Source organism: Tachyglossus aculeatus, chromosome 20 (assembly GCF_015852505.1).
Source record: "Tachyglossus aculeatus isolate mTacAcu1 chromosome 20, mTacAcu1.pri, whole genome shotgun sequence".
Classification (NCBI taxonomy): domain Eukaryota; kingdom Metazoa; phylum Chordata; class Mammalia; order Monotremata; family Tachyglossidae; genus Tachyglossus; species Tachyglossus aculeatus.
Window position 1 is genome coordinate 20,275,930 of NC_052085.1, and position 22,863 is coordinate 20,298,792.

At 40.8% G+C, this 22,863-nt stretch overlaps 1 protein-coding gene across 1 annotated transcript in view; it reads right to left on the reverse strand.

Annotated features, from left to right (window-relative positions):
• Window positions 1-22,863, reverse strand: part of ATM (ATM serine/threonine kinase) — an 86,641-nt gene that overhangs the window by 32,339 nt on the left and 31,439 nt on the right. The window contains exons 24-40 of the mRNA XM_038761547.1: window positions 21,188-21,364; window positions 20,600-20,769; window positions 19,938-20,184; window positions 17,813-17,931; window positions 17,355-17,481; window positions 16,645-16,844; window positions 15,743-15,917; window positions 14,119-14,283; window positions 12,631-12,763; window positions 11,510-11,605; window positions 9,601-9,772; window positions 7,904-8,045; window positions 6,247-6,423; window positions 5,055-5,232; window positions 3,736-3,823; window positions 2,834-2,989; window positions 297-405 (exon numbers count right to left, since the gene is read on the reverse strand). Of these exons, the coding sequence (XP_038617475.1) occupies window positions 297-405; window positions 2,834-2,989; window positions 3,736-3,823; window positions 5,055-5,232; window positions 6,247-6,423; window positions 7,904-8,045; window positions 9,601-9,772; window positions 11,510-11,605; window positions 12,631-12,763; window positions 14,119-14,283; window positions 15,743-15,917; window positions 16,645-16,844; window positions 17,355-17,481; window positions 17,813-17,931; window positions 19,938-20,184; window positions 20,600-20,769; window positions 21,188-21,364 (2,631 nt within the window). The remainder of the gene's footprint in view (window positions 1-296; window positions 406-2,833; window positions 2,990-3,735; window positions 3,824-5,054; window positions 5,233-6,246; window positions 6,424-7,903; window positions 8,046-9,600; window positions 9,773-11,509; window positions 11,606-12,630; window positions 12,764-14,118; window positions 14,284-15,742; window positions 15,918-16,644; window positions 16,845-17,354; window positions 17,482-17,812; window positions 17,932-19,937; window positions 20,185-20,599; window positions 20,770-21,187; window positions 21,365-22,863) is intronic.

A 22,863-nucleotide genomic window follows, 5' to 3' on the forward strand; every position in this document is an offset into this window, starting at 1 on the left:
AGCAAAATTACATACTGAAACTCACGTCGAGTATCTCGTGTGTGGTCTTCCTCTCCTCTAGTTACTCCTCATAATTATGGTTCTTACTAGGTGCTGGGGTAGGGACTGTCTCTATATGTTGCCAACTGGTACTTCCCAAGCGCTTAGTACAGTGCTCTGCACACAGTAAGCGCTCAATAAATACGATTGATGACGATGATGATGATCCAACAGTCCACTATTCCACACAGGGCGTAAAATCTAACTTTATCCCATGCTCATTGCTTCATATTAGGAATCAGGTTAGGCTGTTTCACCTGTAAACTTATTCCAGTTTCTTCTCTACTTTTCTCACTCAAACTGGAAATCGTGGTATTTTGGCTTCCTTCTTCAAACATTGGACTTCGGCTCGCGGGGAAAGCAGTTCTTTTAAAAAAAGAGAAAGAAAGCTGTTTAGTACAAGGGAACACACCTCGGAGAGGGGTTAATTTTTTGCCTCATGTTCTATGAAATACGCGATCTTTTGACAGAACAAGACCCTGTGCTTTGAGTGCTGTAGAAACCTAATTAAATCTTTGATAGCCAATATTAAGCTAGACAATTTGATTATAAAACAATTTACATACCAAACTTCTCTGTTATGCTCCGATACTGAACCATGCATTCACACCACATCAAGAAAAGTACATGCTTCCTGCCCTTGATGTATTTATGACAAAGTCTTTGTCAACTGGTTAACGGTCCAAGACCGAAAAGCTAAAGATGTATTAGTATTCAATTCAATTGTATTTATTGAGCCCTTATTGTGTGCAGAGCTCTCTACTAAGTGCTTGGGAGAGCACAGTATAACAATAAGTGGACATATTCCCTGCCCACAACGAACTTACAGTCTTGAGTAACATCCACATTTGAAGAACAAGAAGCTAAACCTTGGAAAAATTGCCAAATGTGGAATCAAGAAAAGATGATGGGTCAGAAAGGCCATAAACACTTTGCCTCTCCAGCTAATTCAATAATAATAATAATAATTATGGTATTTGTTAAGCACTTACTATGTGCAAAGCACTGTTCTAAGTGCTGGGGTAGAACCAAGGTGATCAGGTTGTCCCACGTGGGGCTCACAGTCTTAATCCCCATTTTACGGATGAGGTAGCCGAGGCACAGAGAAGTTAAGTGGCTTGCCCAAGGTCACACAGCAGACAAAAGGCGGGGCCGGGATTAGAACCAATGTCTTCTGACTCCCAAGCACGTGCTCTTGCCGCTAAACCAGGTTGCTTCTCTCAACTATTCACGTACTGAGATGATGAGGATGAACTGAGAGAAAACTTCACTTCATTTTAAAGCGTTATGGAAATAATAATAATAACAATTGGCATTTGTTAAGCGCTTACTATGTGCAAAGCACTGTTCTAAGCGCTGGGGAGGAGACAGGGTGATCAGGTTGTCCCATGTGGGGCTCACAGTCTTAATCCCCATTTTACAGATGAGGAAACTGAGGCCCAGAGAAGTTAAGTGACTTGCCCAAGATCACACAGCAGACATGTGGCGGAGTTGGGATTCGAACCCGTGACCTCTGACTCCAAAGCCCATGCTCTTTCCACTGAGCCACGCTGCTTCTACCTGGATTCCCGCCGACTTCTCAAACGTAACACGTCCAAAACAAGTCCAAAGCTTCCCGCCCAAACCCTGCCCTCCCTGACTTTCCCATCCCCGTAGACGGCCCCGCCATCCTCCCTGTCTCACAAACCCGTAACCATTGCATTATCCCTGACTCATCTCTCTCATTCAACCCACATATTCAATCTGCCACTAAATCCTGTCGGTTCAACTTCGGGAACACCACTGAAATGCGCTCTTTCCTCTCCATCCAAACTGCTTCCACGTTGATCCGGGCACCTCTTCTATCCCATCTTGATTACTGCCTCATCCTTCCTGCCTCTTGTATCTCCCCTCTTCAGTCCATATTTCACTCTGCTGCCTGGATCGCTCTTCCACAAAACCATTCAATCTAAGTTTCCCCACTCCTCAAGAACCTCCAGTGGATGCCCATCCACCTCCGCATCACATAGAAACTCCTCACCGCTGACTCTAGAGTACTCAAATCCTTCCTACTTTACCTCTCAGACTTCTTACTACAAGCCAGCCTGCAACCTTCTCCTCTAGATTGTAAGCTTTTTATAGGTAGGGAATGTGTTGACCAACTGTACTCTTCCAAGTACTTAGTACAGTGCTCTGCACACGCTAAGTGCTCAATACAAATGGTTGATTGCTTCAGTGGGACTTTAAACTTAGCTAATGATGCCACATCACAACTAAAGTCAAGAATTCTCCATTCTCCAAGGCAACATGCCTTTCTGTCTAGTTTTTGCAAACAGAAAAATTTCTATTTGAAAATTGAAGCAATCTCCCGTCCTTTCACACACATACGATTTATTTACATATATATATATATATATATATATATACACATACATATACATATATATGTATGTGTATATATATAAAATCACCATCAATCGTATTTATTGATCGCTTACTATGTGCAGAGCACTGTACTAAGCGTTTGGGAAGTACAAATTGGCAACATATAGAGACAGTCCCTACCCAACAGTGGGCTCACAGTCTAAAAGGGGGAGACAGAGAACAAAACCAAACATACTAACAAAATAAAATAGAATAGATATGTACAAATAAATTAAATAGAGTAAAAAAATATGTACAAACATATATACATATATAATGAATAGAATTGTGAAATATATATGTATATGTTGCAATGCTATCCATTTCACTGACGTAAATTAAGCCTGCTTTAGAAGAGGTGTGGAGAACCCCAAATTCTAAATTCCTCTACCTTTTCTGCTGGTCATCCAAGTTTTTCTTATCAGCGTAGATTTCTGCGTAGAGTAACGCCGTGAAGTGAGCTGCACACGACTGGGCCACCATGGCCACCTCAAGATAATTCAACTCCAGCCAGGAAGTGTCGTCGAACGCTGTCCTTGAATGAGGTCTGAGGAAAAATTAAGTGGGAGTCACTGGACCATTTCTTGAACACCCACATAAAGATAATCCATTATTACAGTGATAGGCCCTCTGGGTAGAGATCCAGCTAGCTAGGTAGACGTCTGTGATTAGCCTCTGAACAACTTCTGTTGGCCTCTAAACAACTTGCATTACCAATTATAATGCCAACAATGGCACATTTCATACTCCCAAATCCTCTGGACTGTAGAGCTCACCTGAAATACAACAGTTTGAAATATCCAAGTCATAGCTCAGCAGAGAATCATTAACAATTTGAAGAGCTTACTATAGAAACTTAATGAGAGTGGATCATTTTATTATAATACTTAGAAATACTCCTTCACCCAACTGAACTGGAGACTCCCCTCTAAGGATAAAACTTCCTTAGCGGGACCAAAGAAATGGTTAATGTAGGAGTAAAGCGAAGCACCTTGATTAAAAAAATAATAATAAGTTTTATTTTTTAATTTTGCTCCCATCTCCTATTCCAAGCCCCTTCCTGAGCAAGGAAACTCTCTTCCCCTGTGATTAGATATCAGAAAACAAAAGCAGTAGCCTCCCTCAGTTCGAAAACCCAAGCAGAGTGAGGTATCTAAAGGGCAGACCCATCAATCTTAAAGAAGGACAAAGGAGGACAATCTTCGGAGAAGCTAAAAATTATGCCACTGTTCCAAACCAGAGCATTTAAAACACAGCAAGGCAAAGAAAAAAAACCCCAAAACCCCAAATTACCGCCTCTGTCTTCTCATGTAGTCCACAATAGCAAGCATTGTCCGCCGAGATTTTTTATCCAAGCGCGCTCGGACCAGGAGTTCTGGTTCTGGAAGCAAAATACGATCTATGGGCTTTCTTTTATTTTTTATCAGACGTAAATTTCAAGTGAAAAATTTTCAGCTTAACTCTTCCCTTTGGGTCTGGGAGAGTGCAAACCTACCCTCTCCGAGATCTGCTGGGAAAAAGACACTCCCTGAATTGTCACTTTGCAGCCACTTAAAATCAATAAGGGAGCTGCGTGCATATTTCACTTCTATTAGGACAGCGGAAGGAGAGAAGAGGCACAGAACCGTTTTGTTACAAAAGGGTTCTCGGTAGCTAACGGACCGCGTCATTTTTGTTCTTTAATTTGTTGATGAAATTGACCTAGTTAGGTAAATGCATTCCATATTACTCACATTAAATGTTATTACTGTGGATAAAATGAGAAATACTTGTTTTCCTTGAGCAAGAACACTTGAGCCATGTTGAGTAGGAATCAATGCCATATAATAATGAAGTTGCTAGTGATCACACTTCGATAGTAGTTCCGCTCAAATGAACTTTGAAAATGCTATTTGAAGTACATTTTACTAATGACGGAAAATGAATGGGCGTATAGCCAGCTATCATAATAAAAGTGAATTCATCAATTTTATAATCCTAGTAACCTCAGTGAATTGCCACCACGCTTAGTGCTTTACTAGTGCTCTGCACACGGCTAGCACTCAATAAATACCTGTATATATGTTTGTACATATTTGTTACTCTATTTATTTATTTATTTTACTTGTACATATCTATTCTATTTATTTTATTTTGTTAGTATGTTTGGTTTTGTTCTCTGTCTCCCCCTTTTAGACTGTGAGCCCACTGTTGGGTAGGGACTGTCTCTATGTGTTGCCAACTTGTACTTCCCAAGCGCTTAGTACAGTGCTCTGCACACAGTAAGCGCTCAATAAATACGATTGATGATGCTGCTGATGAAATACCACTATTGATAAACCCACCAGCCAATTCTAGAATTTAAGCATCTATTTATTATATACATGCTCCACATTCTCGTACATATATGTCTGTTCAACTGTAGGTTCAATAATTACTCTATTTGCAATGTATTTGAATTTGGTCTCCCTCCTCGGCGGAGAAACACCTTGTAGGCAGAGAAAGTGGAAATTCTTTGTTCTGTACTTTGGAAGCCCACGCTACATACACTGCACCAAACCCAATTAGGAACTCAAATACCATTACTCTAATTGCAATAATTCCCTGAAAACTCACACAGAACTTATCAGTACCTGAATCTAAATTTGCAGGGGTGGCTGATCGGCTAGACTGCGTGGAATATTTGAAAAAATGAGTAAAGAATCCTTGGATATGTGTAGACAAGAGATTTCGCCACGATTTATTTGCATCTTGCAGCAAAATGTCATGAATCAAGTAGGGTAACACATTCTGACAGAAGTCTGTTTTCACCTAGAATACACAAACATACAAAGGTCAGGGGAAAATAACATTTCTTGCCTAACATTCTCAATCTTTGCTACTGGCTTGTGGCCCGTATAAATGACTAACGGGATATATGTTGTTAGCTTGGGAAAGCGGAGAAGCGAAAAAATTCTAATGCAAGCGCAAGGCACGAAATAATAAATGGTATTAAAACATGCCTGGAAATCAGTATTGTCACTAGGACACTCCCTACCTCAATTCCAGCACCCTGAGCTATATTCATCGCCTTATCTAAGTCTCACACTTTTCTGAACTTTTATTCACACACATCCCCCTTAGCATTCAAACATACAAATCTGCAGGTATCTATACGAATGCTCTACATGCTTGTCTTCTCCCATTAGAAGGTAAGCTCCTTGTGGGCAGGGAACATGCCTCTTCACTATTCTGTACTTCTGTACTTCTCCAATACTTCTCCAAGTGGAAAAAGCACAGGCCTCGGGGTCAGAGGACCTGGTTTCTAATCCTGGTTCTTCCCAGGGCTTGCTGTGTGACCTTGGGCAAGTCACTGAACTTCTCTGGACCTCAGGTTTCTCCACCTGTAAAATGGGGATTAAATCCAACTCCCTCCTACCTAGACTATGGGACAGGAATTACATGCAACCTAATTAACTTGTAACTGTCCCAGTGCTTAGAACAGTGTTTGACATAGTATAAACGTTTAGCAAATACCACTAAAAACAATACTAACCATAAGTGGGTACTCAATACATGCTACTGGGGCTTTTTTCCCTCACTGCTAAGGATTTAATAAATTCAGAACCACTCCCAGGAGAGGCTCTCTCTCTATATATGTTATAAAGAACACAGAGCTGCATAATTTGGAATAAAATCCTATATAAACCTATGAACCCAGAGGCATTCAGTAGGAGACCACTGAAGTAAGGGAATTACTTCAAAAGAGAGCCAACAGAGGAAAAGGTAATGGATAGAGAGGGAAATAAAGGAAGAGTTTTGACGACGGTATTAGACACCACTCACTTCACACATTGGCTTTAATAACTGAAGAACTTCGCTCGTTACTCCTCCGCTGTCCAAGAGAGTGCAGGTAAGCACTCTGATCCAATGTTCGTGATTTCCATTTTGAGGAATCCACAAGCTTAAATCATCTAGGCTTTCCCAAGGATTCTCCCTTTCGATTCTGGGTACTTCCAAAAACTAGCAGGTAAAAAAAAAAAAAATCCAGATGTTTATTTGCTCCTACTCACGGCCCAAAGGAACTGGGATGAATTAATCAGTTATGGATATGGTGACGATGGAGTCTTCTTTTCGGAATGAAGGATCAATCAATCGTATTTATTGAGTGCTTACTGTGTGCAGAGCACTGTACTAAGCGCTTGGGAAGTCCAATTTGGCAACATATAGAGACGGTCCCTACCCAACAGTGGGCTCACAGTCTAGAAGGGGGAGATGGAGAACAAAACAAAGGGATGAACTTTGGTTCTCAGACTTTGGCACCAAAATCCTGCGGGAAGGAACCGATGGTCGTTATAGCGATTTGCACAGCATCCCTGGCGCTCCGTCGTTCCTTCCAGAAACATTCCCAATGGAAAGACAAGAGTCCAAAGAGAATGTAGGCAGGCAGGGACATTACAGGTATATTCCAAGTTTTTTTTTTTTAATATCTTGACAGGCAGTGACCGGAACATAGGGCGGATGCAGTGCCGTAACTTGGGTGCTCCTGAGGTCTTTGTCGCCTTCACTAGCCTGAGAAGCGACGTGGTTTAGTGGATACAGCATTGGCCTGGGTGTCAAGAAGGACCTGGGTTCTAATCCTGGCTCCGCCACATGTCTGCTGTGTGACCCTGGGGAAGTCACTTCACTTCTCTGCGCCTCAGTTCCCTCATCTACAAAATGGGGATAAGCCCACTCTTTTAGACTGTGAGCCCACTGTTGGGTAGGGACTGTCTCTATATGTTGCCAATTTGTACTTCCCAAGCACTTAGTACAGTGCTCTGCACATAGAAAGCGCTCAATAAATACGATTGATGATGATTTGAGCCAGGGACTTTGTCCGACCTGATTAACTTGTATCTACCCCAGCACTTAGAACAGTGCTTAGCACACAGTAAGTGTTTAACAAGTACCATAATTATCATTAGCTATCTTTCAAATTTCCACTGGGCAAAATTTCTGCTACCTCATGGGGGGACCCAAGTGGTTCTTCAGTCAGAAAGCTTCAGCCAAGATGGCTCAGCCTTAGCAGACTTTCTCCTTCTTGCAAGAGCCAGGACTAAAACCCAGAAGCAGGGTTTGGTCATGGAAATAAGGACTTGCTTGCCCAACAGAGGTGTCTCGCGACGGTGGCCAACCAGTTGGGAAACAGGGCTAGTAAGGGCGAGTCAGACAATACCACACAGAGATAGTCTATAGCCCGTCTTGGCTGTTCAAAAAAAGAACTCACCAGTTCTCCCAGGCCTGGACAGCAATTCATCAGAGGTGTGCTACTTAAAACAGTCCAACTGGGCTTCACAAGGGCCCTAGCCCTGTAGCTAAACAGAGTTGGGTAGGGGGCACTGGAGAAATAGTGAGCTGACTGAAAGGCTAAATTTAATATCAGAGATATTGCCCTATCTTTGAATTCAAACCAACAAAGTTCGTTTGCATTCCCATGTGTAGAAAAAAAGAAGCCATTTACCCTTTTCCTGGATGCTCTGAAAGGTTGTAGATACATTAGCATAGGGTCAGCCGTATTCTTGTAAACCTCCCAAAACTCATGTCCCGTTTTTGTGGCCAAAATATTCTTTAAACAGGCGACGGCGGCTGATCGTACACTGACGCTGAAATGAAAACACAACCACACGACTTATAACATCTACTTTACTCCTCAACATATATTATACACACAAATTGCTCAGAAAATACAGTATAAACATGCATTTCTGGAAAATTCCTGGACAGGCAATTTGCAGTCATACAAATCTGTTATATGAACAAAAAGCCTATGAAAGCATAAGGCCATTAACTGTGGAACAGGGTTTGCTGTAACTCCTCAGCTTCCCATACAATCTGCTTTCTAGGTTCCCAGAGTAATGAAATTTAAAGATAACAGCAATAAGAAATAACTTTTCAGGCCACCCTTTGAAATCACTATCATCTTGTTTTATCAGCATCATCAATATGCTATGGACAAAAATCACCATTCCCAACTAGGCCAAATATCCATTTGTATAAGTCTAAGCCCCAGAAGATGCAATTGGTGCAATTCAGAGAAACATTAGCATGGAAAAAAGCTAGTTCCACATTTTTTTCTGCCCTCTTTGGTGGCTTGAGATTTCAGAGCTAGCGTCTCCTGGGGTTGCAGATCCTGGAGCCAGGTTTCCCAAGATGTAGGATTTATTTTGCATTTTCATTTTTTTTTTTTAATTTGACTTTAAAGTTCTCTTAGTGCTTCTCCCCTTCCCTGAATTTGAAGGACTATCTATCTGCAGGCAGCCGGATGACAGTTTTCAGGCCTTGGAAACATCATCTTTGTAGTAAGCACATCTCAGCTCCAGCAAGATGGTTATCAACTGCATTGTAAGTGATACTTTTGGTTTCAGGCACAATAGAATAGTTTTCCTAGAGCCATTTCCTTAGGGGTTTGAACATAGCTCTCACAGTAAAGCTTGGGTGCATTTCCTCAGCAATGTACATGTTCTATGAGAGATGATTTCCTGGGTCTGCGGAATAATCCCCATTTTCCTGTGCCTCACAAAACAATCTGAACTGCTAGAGTTGCCAGTGTGTTCTCAGGGAACTTTTTGGTGTTAACTTTTGGTTGTTTCTCATCAATCCCATTTCTTAGTAGGCCTCGGTATTAGACATCAACAATCCTTTGGGCACTCTGGCAAAATATGGCACTGCCACCAGACTGAAGTTCAAAGAGGTGCCCTTGATGCCAGCTGAGGAGAAAGATTTTACTTCACATGCGCATATGCAGCAACAAATAAATGTGAATTGAGAATGCTGGTGATACAACACAACCTAAAATCCACCCCTAACTGTGATTACAACCACCACACTTATTTCTAAAATCCCTTGTACTCTCCTACTCTCTCCAGATCTTTAGGGTGAGGGGCTGTTCAATGGCTTTAACAACAGAGTTGGAAGGGCCTTTTATTTTTGCATTGGAAGAGCCCTGTGAAATATTATTGACCTAATAAAACTGTGACTAATTTGAACCTGGAAGCAGTGAGACATTAGGGCATTTTAATATCTCTCCCTTACAGGCTGAAAAGGATTGTGGATTTATTTCCCAAATAATGCTGGCAACAGTGTTGGTTTAACAGACAAATGTGTATATATATACGCAAATATATACTCCCTATACTCAAAGAGATTGCTGTAACTCACCTGTCTTCTACCAGAGTGTTATTTAGAAGAGTCAACATCACGAAAGCCCATTGAAGTTCTTTATTTTCAAATAAATCAAGTGCTTTAGAATAAGATGCATCTTTTCTATGCTGGAGAGCTATGGTGGAGAAATCCATAGGACCCACTTCTCCCAAGCAGCTTCCGACAGCCTCTAGAAAAGCAAAATTCATTTTTGTGTCTTTGACATTAATCCAGTCATTCTACAGAATAACAGCAGCATTTTCCCCTAGCACGGGAAATATAATTCGGCTTTTCTATATTCCATAAGACAGGAAACAGCTGGATTTCTATGACAGGAAAAATCTGTACTTCTGTCAGGGAGAATATCCTAAAAAAACAGTACACTGCCCACTGAAAATGTCCTCATTTAGTTTGAAGCAGAAAGTGTTATCTGTTGAGTGCTTATTTTCTCTCCTTCAGACCGAGCCTCATTTTTCGGACCCAAAAGACACATATATTTAAATGGAAAGTTTAACCAAGGCAGTAAACATTCACAATTAACAACAACTCAACCTCATAGTGGCCTTCTTCCTTGGAGCTCAAAGCACTTTCATATATTTTAATTATCCAGTTGTATTTCTAGAGCACCTGCAAGGTGAAGAGCACTGAACCAAGAATTTAGGAGAGTTCAAAAGAGGCAAAACCGACATTCCCTGCCCTCAATCTAATGGGGGAGACAGGCAGACACATATTATTTTCAAATAATACGAACAGGAGGATGTAGCAGCAAGTAAGTACAGATACGTCAGGGTGAAATAGCTGAATAAATGACTGACACTCAGTTCTGCTATAACACGTGTTCTCCCTGGCATTTTGGCTTGAATGTATTTTAGGAATTAGGGAACTCTCCACTCTCTAGACAGTGGGCTCACAGTCTAGAAGGGGGAGACAGAGAACAAAACCAAACATATTAACAAAATAAAATAAATAGAATAGATATGTACAAGTAAAATACATAAATAAATAGAGTAATAAATATGTACAAACATATATACATATATACAGGTGAAGGCTTAAGAAGGGTTCAGCATGTGGTGTTTCCACTTGCGGCACACCTTAAGTGGAACACAATTAAATTTTCAGGGAATTGCAGAGTTCCAAGGGACCAGGAAGAACTGATTTCTTCCTGTTTCTCATTCGCTCGTATTTACTGAGTATTTACTGCGTGCAGGGCTCTATTAAGCGCTTGGGAAAATACAGTACAACAACAGATCGACACATTCCCTGCCCACAACGAGCTTACAGTCTTCCCAGGGCTTCACAAGTTATATGTGCTTATGCAAAATTAGCATCATCATCAATCATGTAAACAATGTTTCCCGAGCGCTTACTTGGTGCAGAGCGCTGGACTAAGCATTGGAAGAGTACAACAGAGTTGGTAAACACACTCCCTGCCTACAAGTTTATAAACTACAAGAGACATAAATTAATATAAATAATTATAATGAATATAAGTATTAATATAAATAATATAGATGTAAATACATGTCAGCAGACATGTTCCTGCCCAGAAGGAGCTTACAGTCTATAGGGAGCATACTGTGCATGTTGTGTTTTTGCAAAACCCCACACTCAGAAAAACTCACACTGCGCTAGTCATCTGTTGTAAATGCACTCATATAAGCAGTTTCTTCCAATAATGTAGCATTTGCAAATACGCAAATAAACAGCAATGCAAAATTTAAAGACATGTATGTAAGTGCTGGCGGGAGGATGGGGCAAATATGAATACTAGTAATAGCAATAACAATAAAAATCTACTTCAAAGGGTTATATGAAGTGGACAATTAAGCAAAATGCAATATAAAACTCTAAATTACCTAACGTAGTAAGTCTAGGAAATGGAGATGGTGAATGCCACAGACATTCACAGTGTTGAAGTACTTACCTAAAACTTGTCTTTCACCAGTGTGGTTTACCCCCATCTTGGCTAGCTGCAGCAAACTCCCAACAAGCTTCACCATAACACCACCATACGGGTTTTCTAGCATTACAGAGAAAAAGATTTATATTAACATCACAGATTATTATGGTAATTTAGAATACGTGTGCATATACACAAGCAATAAATGGACGGAAATCAACAGGAAGACATTTACAAAAGAAACCCAGGCTTTCGACTCCGGAATACATAGGATCCGGTAACTATTCTGAGCTTCTTTTAATCCCCACGCTGAATTTAGTGACTAGCAAAATAGGAACGGTTTATGCCATATAACGCTGGTCCTTTTTTAGGTTACTCATACTGCAGTATGCAAGAAAAGTTTTCTTAGCAAGTTTAAACGTGAAACACGATGATTAGTGGTACAGAGTTTATGAAAATGGTGCAGTTTTTCATTTCGGCAAAATTGTAATGGTTTTCCCTTCCCAGAAGGCCTTCCCAGACTGAGCCCCTTCCTTCCTCTCCATCCCATCTTACCTCCTTCCCTTCCCCACAGCACCTGTATATATGTATATATGTTTGTACATATTTATTACTCTATTTATGTATTTATTTTACTTGTACATATCTATTCCATTTATTTTATTTTGTTAGTAGTGGAATAGTTAGTACTAAATTCCACTCCTTGTCTTCTCCCCATTCCAGTCTCCCACTCCATTCTTCCATTGTCCAAGTTCCTCCTTGCAGCACTTCAATTCCTCTCCTTGTCACTCTCATTCGACCGTTCAATCGTATTTATTAAGCGCTTACCATGCGCAAAGCACTGTACTAAGCGCTTGGGAGAGTACAAAAATACAAAGAACAGGCACTCCCTGCCCACAGTGAGCTTACAGTCTAGCTCTTTCTAGCCTCATCATCTCCCCAGACTTGGCATGGATGGAGGCTTCTAGAGAAACCTGCAGCCATCTCTTTGTACCGCTCTCATCTGGAGCCGTGCAAATTACGCAAAATATTTAAATTTTGGCTTTGCTTATTATCGTACAAAGAAGTTATCCCATGCAAGACTTTCCGCCACACCGTCAGCACAGTGAAAACAAAAGAAATAAAATGTCATCTAAAATGGATACCCTGAGACTCTTTAATAAGGTCCTTCATCTGATCCTTATGTTGTTCCAATTTTTTTCGAAGATCATTTAATCCTTCAAGCCTAGTCAACGGCAGTGAATCACAGACACTTACCGACAAGAAGTGGTTAATTTCCTAGAAAGGGGAGATCGAATTTTTTTTAACGTAATGTACATCAACACATATACATCAACCAACAATCAATAATGGTATTTATTGAGCCCTTACTGTGTGCAAGAGCACTGTACTATGCACTTTGGAGAGTACAGTACAGCAGAGTTGGCAGGCACATATACATAAATAGATTAAATTATAAGGTGTCTAAAAACAAAAGATACTATAAAAACAATTTTCAAAATAGGAGGATTTTATTTGCCCAGAAGATGAGCTGCCAAAAGCAGTGTATTTGACAATAACAAAGGAGAGGAAAGAGAGAGAAACAATCAATTAAAACCCCATGTTACACCGATCATTACTGAAACAACTCTTCATGGCAGCATAAAAAATAACGTCTCGTGGCATGTCTACTTTCTACTTTCTGCAATTCCAAAAAACCACTGTGCAGTCTTTGTTACGGATCACTTTTCCATTTTCATCTGAATCAATCGACAGTATTTATTAAATGAACACTGCACGCAAAGCACTGAACTAAGGGCTTGGGAGAGTAAAATACATGAAGACATGATCTCCACCCTCTACGAATTTACAATCTGAAAGGAAAGGCAGGCTCCAAATAATTCACAAGGGGGGGAGAATAATACGTAAATTAAAATGTACAGAAGCACGGCAGGTGGCTTTGACAGCATAAGTGCTGAGTGGGAGATAGGAAAAGTATTTCCTTAGTGGAATGGTTGGTGATGGATTTATATGTTAACGTTTCCATATTTATCTCGCGGCTCCAGGGAAATGGAGATAAGTATGGCATTTGACCAAAAATCCTTTATTCTAAAGGATACAATTTTATTCATGGCTTGGAACCCCCACTTAGGTTTAGCTCTCTAACCGTAATAACACATTCTACTTTCTTGATATCCCTCAAAAGGTCAGAAAGAAAACCTGCAGGTGCTAAGTGAATGACGTGATACTGTACACATGGAAGGGATGTGGTGCTATAATAGCTTTCGAAAAGTTAGTCTCAACTAGAAAACTGATTTTAAAAGAATGGGATACTCTTTGAACTCTGGAGGGAGGCAGGAACTAGGATTCCCCACAGGTTACTCCGGCCTTCTGAAGGCTATTAAAAATCTCTGCAGGCAGTTAAAAAGAAGTGAACTAATTTAAGAAAACACCACCCCTAACTCAATCCCACTTCAAAACTGTTTATGTACAATACACTTTAAAGCTGAATTTCTTTACCACCCCTAGCTCAATCCGACTTCAAAACTGTTTATGTACAATACACTTTAAAGCTGAATTTCTTTACCACCCCTAGCTCAATCAGACTTCAAAACTGTTTATGTACAATACACTTTAAAGCTGAACTTCTTTACCTCCAAAAGTGAAAACGGTCCCCTACTGTACTTGATCTTCTGCTGAGTCAGTCGCAAGTCCTTAAAGACTGCGCTGTCGGGAAAAGGATCCAAAAGCCTAATTGTTTGGTACAGGTGTTCGTTATCCTTGTTATCTATTACCAGATACTTCAATAAGCCCAAGACCTGAAAATACAACGAAATTGAAAATGGAGTAAACCAGAGTCTTAATTAGAGGCCTACGAGAACAGCCTAATAAAGCAAGAACAAAGCTCTGGTTAGAAGATGGGTTTGGGTGGGGACAAGACGCCATCCACATTCTCACCTACCCACAGCATGGAAATTCATTCAATTGCATTTACTGAGCACTTTCTGTGTGCAGAGCACTGTACTAAGTGCTTGGGAGCGTACAATGAAAAACACGACACATTCCCTGCCCACAATGACCTTAACGATCCGGAGGGGGAGAAAGACCATTAATAGAAATAAATAAATTACAGATACATACCTAAGTGCTGTGGGGCTGGGAGGCGGGATGAATAAAGGGAGCTCATCAGGGCGACGCAGAAGGGAGTGGGGGAAGCGGAAAGGAGAGCTAAATCGGGGAAGGCCTCTCGGAAGAGGTGTGCCTTCAGTAAGGCTTTGGAGGGGAGAGACGGAGTAAATGAAATGAGGGCAGAGGAGAGCCACGCTGACAACAGAAGCAGCGTGGCTTAGCGGAAAGAGCACGGGCTCCAGAGTCAGAGGTTGTGGGTTCTAATTCCAGCTCTGCCACTTGTCAGCTGTGTGACTTTGGGCAAGTCACTTAACTCACTGTCGGCTGTGGGCAAGTCGCTTTGCTTCTCTGGGCCTCAGTTCCCTCATCTTTAAAATGGGGATGAAGACTGAGCCCCATGTGGGACAACCCGATCACCTTCTATCCCCCCAGCGCTTAGAAGAGTGCCTAGCACATAGTAAGCACTTAACAAATACCATCATTATTATTATTATTATTGTCAGCTGTGTGACTGCGGGCAAGTCGCTTTGCTTCTCTGGGCCTCAGTTCCCTCATCTGTAAACTGGGGGTGAAGACGGAGCCCCATGTGGGACAACCCGATCACCTTGTATCCCCCCAGTGCTTAGAACAGTGCTTTGCACATAGTAAGCGCTTAACAAATACCATCATTATTATTATTATTCTCTGTGCCTCAGTTTCCTCATCTGTAAACTGGGGATTAAGACTGTGACCCCCCAAGTCAGACAACCTGATTACCTTGTATCTATCGTAACTTAGAACAGTGCTTGGCACACAGTAAGTGCTTAACAAATACTATCATTATTACTATTTCACACTACGCTTCCCTATCAGCATCTTCCTCCGTTGTCTCCACCTGGGGGGCAGTGGCACCGGCGTTGTATCTCCCCATTCTCTTCCGGGGATCCCAAAGACTGAAGACTTCAATCCCCGAGATTGAAAGAAGAAAAAAACCCCCAAATCAAATGCAAACTGTACTATTTGATCCCAAGTTTAAAAAAACTCGAACTCAAAATCATTTCCCAATTGTGTGCATTATCTCTAAACAAGCATACCCTTGTGACACACGGCTCCTTATGATCGGTTGTTCATCTTCGGGTGATGTTTTTAACTGAACCTAAAAAAATGTACCTGCTCCTGAACTTCCAACTGGCCACCCACTAGAGGTATGAGGGTGCCGACAATAACGTGAAGGTGGCTTTCCAAGGCGTCCTTACAGTAAGTCACTGTTGCTCGGCAAACACAATTTAGCAGGTCACAGCAAAGACAGAAACTGCGTGATGAGGCGTCCGTGAAACGGGAAGACCTAATTCACACAAAAAAACACACATTGTGGAGAAATGTAATCTAATGTAAGATAGCCAAATAATCAATAGTATTGTTGCTGAGCACTGTAGTGAGTCTTGAGAGCATTTTCAGGATTCCCTGACAGTCTAACAAAGGAGGCTGCACAAAATAATTTAAATATAGAGGAAGTAGTGGATGAAAAGAGGAGTTTGGGAATATGCCAGTGCTTAAATAGTAGAGTATATATTTCTCAGGCTCAGACTGTCCTGGCTAATCTAAGACTTAAAATGTATTACTAGACCCATTATTAAACCCCTGTTGAAACGTCTTAAAATCTGATCTGTAAAACTGTCAGAGATACTTATCAAGGCAGCTCAAAAGATTCAGCAATCATAACACAAGTTCCAAAAGTCCTGGGAGAGTAACTATCAATCAATCAATCGTATTTATTGAGCGCTTACTGTGTGCAGAGCACTGTACTAAGCGCTTGGGAAGTACAAGTTGGCAACATATAGAGACAGTCCCTACCCAACAGTGGGCTCACAGTCTAGAAGGGGGAGACAGAGAACAAAGCCAAACATATTAACAAAATAAAATAAATAGAATAGATATGTACAAGTAAAATAAATAAAGTAATAAATATGTACAAACATACATATATCAGTACATAAACACTCACGACAAGAGGGAAGGGTGGATGAAGATGCACTGTTAAAACATTAGCCAACTATGATCGAAACTCCTACCTATTGTTGAGATGATGGATCAGGGTATAAATTACATCTCGCAGAACAAAAGCCCACGCTCCTCCTAAGCCACTTTTTATCTCTTTAAGTAACAGGCCCACAAACAGATGATATATTTTAAGAATTCTGTGTTTTTTATAAATGTTATTGGTTTCTGCTGCTTGTTTGCAAATGGCAAAGAGGATTTTCTGAAAAGACTCCTGGAAAATGAATATGTACATTAAACAAAATCCTCCACAATCAGATACTGCAACGCAAAAATTACTCGAGTCTATATCTGCAAAAGAATCAAGATACAGATTGATGGATGTCATACCAAAGACAAGATTTTTTTTCATCAAACCTTAAAATAAAGTCCTTTAGCAATCTAGCTCCAAATGTTTTGTCACTTCAATTCTGACCTTCTAATAAACAATAAAAATATTTCAAAAATTGTGTGCAGGGTGACAAATTATGCAACTATACTCTCTTTGGAATTCACAGCCAAAATATAAAGACACAAAACTAAGTGGGATGGTTTATGTGACTGTATAGCTTCACTATATTCTACTAAAGGCATTTAGTCCCCCTAAATACCCTTTCCATAACCTTTCCATTCTTACATCTTTTTCATATTTAGACTTCTTTCAAACATTTAACTCAACAGTGCTTGAATTTCTAACAGAGAGGAAACACTGTCTCCAGCTGTTTCCCTGGTAGGTTATACTTACAGGAGTTTTTGACAGAATGGATAAAATGCTTGATAACTTGGTTTTATGGCAATTGCTGATATAAGTCAGAGTGGCTTTGATCACATGAGACGGAAAATGAGGAGGGTTAGGAGCAGGATCCAGGTCACTAAAAGAATGGTAAAGAATATTGCAGCGATCATTTTTTAAGGTAAAAGTACCTGTGGTGAAGTAGTGAACTCTATCCCCCCAGATACTGACTGGACAAAGGGAAAATAAGCATCAGAAATACACAATTTTTTCAATCATTTCAAATTGCTACAAAATAAAATCAATGGACTAAAGTTGAATAATCCCAATAACTTTCCCAGTCCGTACTGGTATATTCAAAACAACCACACCCGGCACTAGTGATTCATTATATTACCCAACGTTAACAAAATTGAAGGCGATTTTGAAAGAATCAAAGAGATTAATGTGGGGGTTTGAAATTCTCATACCCTGAAAACTGAGAAAGGCTGGTGCTTTGACCCATTTCTGTGCCAGCTGGCTCGTGTAACGTCATCAACAGCTCCACCACGATCTCAGGCAAGTTGCTGTTAAGTAAATGGTCAATCTGCTAGGACATAAAAGGAAGACGTCGATGTTTTGAGTCCTAAGAAACGAGGCGATCAGTCTTTCAATTGCTTTTATACAATGTTACCCACAGACCTTTTCTTTTTCTTGGCTTGGCTTACAGTATTTGAATTCTAGTGTAAGATAGCCAAATAATAGTATTGTTGCTGAGCACTGTATTGAGTCTTGAGAGCATTTTCAGGGTTCCCTGACAGTCTAACAAAGGAGGCTGCACAAAATAATTTTAATATAGAGGAAGCAGTGGATGAAAAGAGGAGTTTGGGAATATGCCAGTGCTTAAATAGTACAGTATATAAGTCTCCAGGGCTCTAAATAACCAAGGATGCATAAATTACTAACCCCTGATCCATCTCTCATTTGTCCACTCAATAACTCCAGCTCCCAACTGCTACTTCAACAATTCCATGCCACACAAACACTTCACCCCCTCCCCGCATAGCACTTATGTACGTATCTTTATATTGCTACTTCGCTTCCTCCTACTTACTCCTTTATTTCAGCATCTTTCTCTCCCACTAGAATGCAATCTCCCTGGGGGCAGGGATCACGCCTAAGTCTACGAGTGCTCTGCACATAGTAAGTGCTCAATAAATGCCATTAATTGACTGACAGTAATTAGGAGGATATGATTGGCGGAGAACAAAAATGAGCTACAGAAAGTCTCCTTAAAGGAGGTAGAATTTCAGGAGAGTGGTTTGGGTGGTTCTGAAGAGGAAGGGAGGGAGGAGGTGAGCAAGGAATCGGAATAGGGAGAGTTGAGAATGAGGCACAATGAAACGGTTAGCTTTTGAGAAACAGAAGGCGAGCTGAGGTGTAGAGTGGGACAATGATCTGCTGGATGAAAAGAGGCGCGGGTAACAATTGAATACCTTTGAGGAACGGGGCTGAACTACGCTTTATAAAAAAGATCCAGTGGCCGAATGAAGTTTGGACTGTAGAGGGTAAAGGCCAGCGAGCAGGCTGACATGTGACAAGCACCTGGACAATGACGGTAGTCATTTAATGTTGGAGAAGAAGAGGCAGATCCGCAGATCGGGAAAATGTGGCAGAAAAACCCAAATGACTAGAAGATGGTGGGTGATGGAGGCGGAGAGGATGGTGATGGTTAGGCAGAAGAGAGTATCTGAGAGAGAACACAAGTTTGACGCAGCGAATCGAAGGTGCTAGAGGAAGACTCATGAGGGGATGTCAGGAATTTTAAAGGACATGCAAGGTTGCAGAGGAGGTGAAAGATTGGGACTAGTGAGAGAGATGTAGGTGTCATCCACCCAGAAGTGGTAGCTGAAACCATAGGAGCAGATGAGCTCCCCGAGAGAGGGAGTGTAAACTGTGAAGAGTAAGAAACCCCCAACAGAGTAAAAAACCCCAGTGAAGGGGCAAGAGGCAGAGGGGCAAGAGGCAGAAGAGGAACCAGTGAGAGTGTAGCAAAAGAAGCAGGCACTGAAGTAGGAGAATCGAAAGGGAATTACGTTAGGAAAAACAGAACGGAGTGATCGACTCTTTCAAAGAGGTCAGGGGAAGATTAGTGAGCGACCATTAGTTTTGAAAAGGAGGAGGCCAGTTTAGAATGAGAGAGGAGAGGGCGATCACAGTGGCAGGATGGCGGTGGAAACCAGACTGCAGGAGCTCCAGGTTGGACTTGGAGATGAGGAAGTGGTGGCAGCAGTTCATGGAGTCTGGTGGGGAATGGGAGCAGGGAGATGGCGTAAGATTGGACAGTGCAGAAACAAGATTTTTATCAGCACAGGGGAGACAAACTTGGGGAGGGGAAGGAGCCATCACAGAGTAAGTGGTTGATGATATCATTTAGGAAAGAAAGGGGAGCAAGGAGAGGCAAGCCAAATTCCTTCCATGCATTCCTTGAGCTACCCTTAACAGAATTTAAAATTATATTAGGAGTCTGTGCAAAAGCTGCAAAGTAACCTGGCTCTCTGAATGTTAAATGGATTATTTACACACAAACACACGTGGGCAAAAATCTAACCACACCTGTTTTCCTAAGAAGTTTTCATCTTTAAGCATATCGTAGACTTTAGAAGCTACAGCTCTTTTTTGTGATATGTCCGGGTCTCCCACGTCTTCGTAGACAAAATAGGGGAGAATGTTTACGAGGATCTTGGGAAAGCAATCTGTCAGGAGACTTTTCCAATCCTTTTGAATCTCATCGGCAATAGACTTCACATCATCAAACTGACTTCTAATTACAAGATGGGGAATTAAAACCTCATAACAAGACCTGCAAATGATCAAATACAAATAAAGGATTACAAAAGATGGCCTTCCAAAAATCTCACGACAATTTAACGTTCAAAGTCAGTATTTCATAAGAAATAAGCTGACCATATTTTACAAATGGGGAAACAAATACAGAAGAGTTAAGGGAGATGCCAACATTACTTTGAAAGTGCCCTTTGTGTCTCGACAACTCTGTTCCAATTGGATCCAGAGAAAAAGCAAAATTACTGCCCTCAAAAAGCCTACAGTGAATTGGGGAATAACTTGTACAATATAGCAGAGTTGGTAGACATGTTTCCTGCCCATGAGGAGCTTACAGGCTATTAAACTAGGATCCATTAACCAAAGGAAAATGATTTTGAACCTCACACGACCTAGGCAACTCAGATTTTATTAAAAAAAAATTAAAAATATACCTGTAGAACTCCTCAAGATTTTTGTAGTTTAATAAAATGAAAGGAAAAGATGATAAACTGTAGCCGGTATCTTGTAATTTCAGCCACTCCATCACCAGATAGTCTAAATGAGAAGTCATGAAGTCTTCTAAACGCTGATACCCAAAACTTTCAGACACTCTCTCCAAAACCTGGGCAATCCAAAAATAAGCCATATTTTAAAAGAGCGGTCAGAGATAATACATCTTAGGTGGCGTATTGGAAAGACTATCACTTGTTGAATTGCTCATGAGAAAGTCTATGCATTCAAATTTACAACAGCTATATGAAATGAGAATTTCTACTATATTCAAGCTTGCTTTTTTTAATAGTTTACATTGTTGAAAATAATAGCAACACTATGCAAATGTTAACACTTTAATCATGCCTTATACCGTGAACTAGAAAGCCTCTACTTTAATTAGTCATCTTTACCCAAAATATTATAATGAAAATAGAAAATTAAAATTAACTGTATACTGATAGTACCAAAAACTGACCCATTTTAAAAAAAGATGTTCTGGCATACTTGCACTTTATATTTAAAAAGGAATTCCACTTATCACTTACCTTTTTTATAAGCTGCGGGTCTAGTCCGTTTTCTTTCACAGACTGGCACATGGCAAATAGAGCCTGTTTCTCACATACGGGGCTACAGTATAAAATCATGGCTATCAGTGTCAGTAAGGCGGCTTTCCGATTACAACGCTCATCCTGGAGCTCCTCGGGACAAACGGCACCAGGAGGCTTTATCGGGAGAAACCAAAGAATGCTTTCAATATGGCAGATCACGGTAAGCACATCCTTTGAACGTTACCAATCGGCTAATGGTGTTCGGAAGCAGACTTCTGGAATATCACCGATTATTAGTAGATGTAGCAGTAGAGAAGCAGTGTGGCGTAATGGTTACAGCTCTGCCATTCCTCGGCTGAGTGACACCGGGCACGTCGCTTCACTTCTCTGTGCCTCAGTTACCCTCCTCTGTAAAATGGGAATGAAGACTGGGAGCCCCATGCAGGACAGGGACTCCAACCAACCCGATTTACTGGGGGAGATAAAAGTTGGACACAGTCCCTGCCCCACACGGGGCTCACCGTCGAATATTTTGCACTGCTACAGAAAGAAGGATTAACCTGAGATGGCGTCTTCCTTAAGCAGTCATAAAGGTCTCATCGAGGGTGAGAGTTTGGGAGCTTAGAAACTGCTGCTCTGGGAGAAAATTCAGCACATTTAACAAACGCAGCCAGAAATGAAATCCTCTTCTACATTAGAACTCAAGCGCGGTACAGAGGGGATATACACGGGTGAGCACAAAGGAAAAAGACTTCCAGGTATCACAAAAGTTCAAACAAACCTAAAACGCACAAAGTGTGGTCTAAAAAGGAGAATTTCTTAGTCTACGATTCTCCCTTGATAATGTGCCGCAACTCTTTATGTGCTCAACAGTACCAATTAATATTCCACTAAGTCTAAAAATTTACTTTCTTTGTGAAAAAGAAAACATTCCACTTAATAGAAGTTTATCCATTAAATGCCATTTATATTAGCAATGTCGGCAGTTACGATGCAAGATTTTTTTGCAAGACTCTTCAAAATCCTCATCAAAGTCTGAAATGAATCTTAAAACAAATGGGGCGACAGTTTTTTTCCTATGGTGGAGAGATGTGATTTGTTTCTGAAAGTTCAGGGGACAGGAGATGACAAGCACACGATGGAAAACTGGTGCTCCCCCTCTCCATCCCCCCATCTTACCTCCTTCCCTTCCCCACAGCTCCTGTATATATGTATATATGTTTGTACATATTTATTACTCTATTTATTTATTTTACCTGTACATATCTATTCTATTTATTTTGTTAGTATGTTTGGTTTTGTTCTCTGTCTCCCCCTTTTAGACTGTGAGCCCACTGTTGGGTAGGGACTGTCTCTATATGTTGCCAACTTGAACTTCCCAAGCACTTAGTACAGTGCTCTGCACACAGTAAGCGCTCAATAAATACGATTGATTGATTGATTGAAGTTACACAAAAATGAATCGCCGTCACCATGGGAAGTGAAACTAAAAATTATTAGTTATTCGGGCTTAATGATCGAAGTGGCATTAACAGGGTCAAAAGAGAATTATCTTACTTTTTTTAAAAATATCATATTGACTGTGACAGTAAGCTCCCCGCAGACCGAGAAGGTCCCTTTTGTGGGCAGGAAAATAGGACTGACGTCTTGAGTGGGCAGAAAAAAAAAATATC